This window comes from Salmo salar, chromosome ssa20 (genome assembly GCF_905237065.1).
Source record: "Salmo salar chromosome ssa20, Ssal_v3.1, whole genome shotgun sequence".
In the NCBI taxonomy this organism is placed as follows: domain Eukaryota; kingdom Metazoa; phylum Chordata; class Actinopteri; order Salmoniformes; family Salmonidae; genus Salmo; species Salmo salar.
The window spans coordinates 63,165,586-63,169,664 of NC_059461.1; the positions used below are offsets into that span (position 1 = coordinate 63,165,586).

Below are 4,079 nucleotides of genomic sequence, written 5' to 3' on the forward strand. Positions count from 1 at the left end.
ACAAAAAAAGGAGTTGCTTGTCAGTATGATGTATGCTATTGTATACAAACATTAGTTAGCACAGTGCATGATGTACAAACATTATGATATCATACTGCTGGAAAGTAATGCAAAATGCTGTAATTACCCCGATAAAGAGTGAACATATCTTCATTTTTGTATCATCATTTTCAGTCGTGCTAGAAGATTCTGAGTAGGCGTAACTTACTTAGGGTTGAATGGGAAAGTTATTTTAATTATTTTAAACAACATTAACATTTTCATGATTTAAATCTTCATCATTGAGTAACATTCATGTGAAATTTAGTACACATTTTCAAACAGGTGGAACATGAATAAGATATTTCTCTAATCCTACTGTATCTACATTTATTTGACTCCTCTATAAATGCATGTCTCTAGCTTTACAGAAATCATATATGTAAAACACAATCTAGCATTAATCGGCAATCGTTTATACTTTATATCTGAATGAAATATCCCACATGGCTGCATTTGTTCTGCACTACCCCTATAGTGTGCAGTCAGGAAAGGGGGGTCGCTAACACTAGTTATCCCATCAGTCCCATCAGTCTCAAGGGGCTGTCTCTATACTAAAGCCATTGAACATACACTCTCTCACACATAGTCCCTCCTCATATATCCATTGACAGACATGGGAGACTTGACCGCAGAGTAGTTCACCACCTTGTGGTGCCCAGACCCAGTCCCGCTCCCACCCTGGGGTGCTTTCGGGGGGCAGGAGCAGCAGAGTAGAGCTCCCCCTAGGAGAAGCAGACAGGAGGCAGCCCATCCAAAATACAGTGAGTTCCCAAACTCCCTCTTCCCCGTTTCCTCCAGCATCGGGTCATAGAAATCCAAGACGATGGTGTTAGCTGTCCACGATACAGCCGTCAGCAGCAACAGCCCCGCCATGATGAAGGTCACCCCGGCTCCCAGCAACATGTGAGGCTTGCTGCCCGTGTCCGAGCTGCAGTTGGTGCACTTGGCCCCGGCTACAGACAGGCCGATGCCCATGATGCACAGCACCATAGAGATGATGACCAGGGCTCGGGCCGCCTGTAGGTCCACAGGGAGTCCAAGCATGGAGTCGTGGACCTTGCAGTGCATCTGGCCCGTGCTCTGGACAGAACAGTTCATCCACAGGCCCTCCCAGATCACTTGAGATATGACAATGTTCTGGCCAATGTAGGCGGCTACTCTCCACATTGGCAGGCCACAGGCTACCATGACCCCTAGCCAGCCTGACACACAAAGGATCATACCCAGGATCTCCAGGCCGGCCGAGGCCATCTCTGGAACTAGTCTCTCCCTGTCCCTGGGTGCTCTGGTCCTGGTCTGTGGCTGTCGTCTTTCTCTGTTCTTGGTGATGTGATCCTGGGCTGTTGTCTGTCTCTGTTCCTGTGTCCTCTGGGCTGGGGTTGGGCTGCAGTAGTCACTCCCTATCCCTGGGTCTCTCAGGTTTGGTCTGGATAGAAGGCGCTCTGTGTCTCAGAGCACAGCCCTCTAAAGATGATATCAGATCTCCTTGGCTCAGAACGCCCTGGATAAGACTTTAGTCAGTTAGGGAGCAAGGGGGAAAGAGAAGGAGAGTGGGATAAACAGATTCTACCGTTCTTTATACTGCTAAGAAGAATGTAAGGTGGAGTCAGTTTACGTTCAAATAACACCAAATATTTGAGGGTAACATTGATATTTTCACTTCACAGCTAAATCGGGTAGTTCCAGTAACCTTGGGGGCGTAAACGCTGAATCACTGTCTCTGCATACAGGTCAAGACATACAATGACAGGCTTTGTTCAGGTAGTTAGACAGATACATTATACCTCTTGGGAGAAACCGCTCTGCTCAGAACAGGCCTGGCACTGAACATGTGTCTTACTCTGCCTGTTTTGTTCAATGAAGTTTGTCTTATACAATGAAAAAAACATGTGAACTGAACAGGAAAAACTCTAGCCCTATCACCATTTTCCCTTGTTTGTTAGCGTATTCACTCAAGTTGTAATGGATGTTCTCTGGATGTAAATAAAATGATGAAGGGTGGCTCTGTACACTTCAGTTATCAGACAAACAACTGTCCTGTCCTGGTAGAGTTGTTAGGGTTGGCTGGCCAGCTCTATGTGATTTATAGGGACTTGTCTCACTAACAGGGGTCATCACTGGAGTCATAGGTCAAAAAAGGGGTCATTGCTCTCTCATACCTCCCACCAGATAGTGAAATCAACACCTAACAACACATACCATCTCACTTGGCTGATCTCCACTACAGGTTGTTGGAAGGCAAAAAACGTATTATCACTGAATCATCACTGAAAGTCCCTGAATTACCAAATACCTTATGAAATATCTGTTTTTTTGTGAGATGCAGAATGTCCTTTTCAGATCAGAACAGGGAGATTGCAGCCAGAGTTGTTAATGGGTGTGTATAATGTTTGTGCAGCCAGAGGGAGCCATGTGAAGTACAAGTACAGTTAATCTGTACTGAACATTATCATCCTGTGAGTGATTTACTGTCTGTCTGTCTCTGTCTGTCTGTCTGTCTGTCTGTCTGTCTGTCTGTCTGTCTGTCTGTCTGTCTGTCTGTCTGTCTGTCTGTCTGTCTGTCTGTCTGTCTGTCTGTCTGTCTGTCTGTCTGTCTGTCTGTCTGTCTGTCTGTCTGTCTGTCTGTCTGTCTGTCTGTCTGTCTGGGAAGTGTCCAAAGAGGATCTGGTTTACACCTGATCTCAGATTGACCCTATTGCTGTTTTGCCTCCAGCATGTTGTATAAAGCTCATTAAATGTGGTGTTAAATGCAAACTGAAGGGGAACTGAGGAGTAAAAAGACAAAAATTATCTCTGTTTACAGAAGATGTCAATTTCTTTATTTAAAAAAATGAAGGACTTCAGAGCTGTGTGAGGACAAGCATCATCGATAACACAAGCCTCATCATGAAAACTGAAGCTACAATTAAGTTCAACATAATTATATTGTATATGTTGGCTGCTGTTACTGTAGTTACTGTAATATTCCCAACCAAAATATGTATGAGCAGCTTTGTGACTCAAAATGAATCAGAAATGCATAGTTCCGTTGTTGCAAAAGACTAATTTGCCTAACAGTTGGTAGCAGCGTTGTACTAGTCTATGATAACTCTGGGGAGACTGGCTATAATCCTAGACTCATATTACGATACAAACACACGTGTCCAGGAACACCTAGAGAAGGCTACCCACAGACAGAATACCTACAGGATAAGGTCTGAATCACAACAGGGGAGCTGATTGGTAGCTTGGTACATCATCCTAAATTTGATGCTAACAGACTGCAACTCAAAGAGACACCATGTGGTGGATAAGGGTAACTGTTGACTCTGAAGGACTGTACTCTAGGATGCAAGATATTTTCTTACCATTTAGATGTTACTGACAAACACATTAATGTCTGTGGAAATGAAATGTTTACTATTAGTATAATTTAGAGAGTCATCAGATTTGGTAAGAGTTCTCTCTGGAAAAGGAACAAGCACAAACACTCCCTGGTTGTTCACCTGCCGTTGGAACGGGAGCAGGTTAGACCAGTGTCCAGGGTTACAGGTGCCTGGCTAGCTTGTCACTACCTCCTGCCATGTATATATACATGACATGAGGTAGGCACAACCCTTTTTGGTTACAGGTAGAACTATTTTGGGTTCTATGTAGAACCCTCTGTGGAAAGGGTTTTACATGGGACCCAAAAGGGTTCTACCTAGAACCAAAAAGGGTTCTTCAAAGGGTTTTCCTATGTGGACAGCCGAAGAACCATTTCAGGTCCTAGATAGCATCTTTTTTTCTAAGCGTGTAGGGAGGGAGAGAGAGAGAGAGAGAGAGAGAGAGAGAGAGAGAGAGAGAGAGAGAGAGAGAGAGAATACCTTGGTGATAGTTTCTCTACCTTCTCTAAATTCTTCAATTTTAAACCTTTTTTGGTGACCCTTTTTCTTCTAGTATCTGAAACAATATAGATGAAAAACTTTTAGTAACCAAAAGTAGACAGAGCGATAACTTTTGGAGAAATGTTTTCCTCTGACATTCCTGTACTGTAGTACATTCACAGTTAATGCTAG

At 43.7% G+C, this 4,079-nt stretch overlaps 1 protein-coding gene across 1 annotated transcript; it reads right to left on the bottom strand.

Moving 5' to 3' along the window:
• Window positions 1–208: 208 nt before the first annotated feature.
• LOC106581060 (claudin-4) lies at window positions 209–1,611 on the bottom strand. The gene has a single exon (XM_014162771.2). It carries the CDS (start codon window positions 1,291–1,293, stop codon window positions 619–621), a length of 675 nt encoding a protein of 224 aa, XP_014018246.1. The 5' UTR covers window positions 1,294–1,611; the 3' UTR covers window positions 209–618.
• Window positions 1,612–4,079: the final 2,468 nt, after the last annotated feature.

Excerpts from the sequence above, each read along its gene's own strand:
- LOC106581060 (XM_014162771.2), bottom strand. The coding sequence starts at position 1,293 with ATGGCCTCGGCCGGCCTGGAGATCCTGGGTATGATCCTTTGTGTGTCA.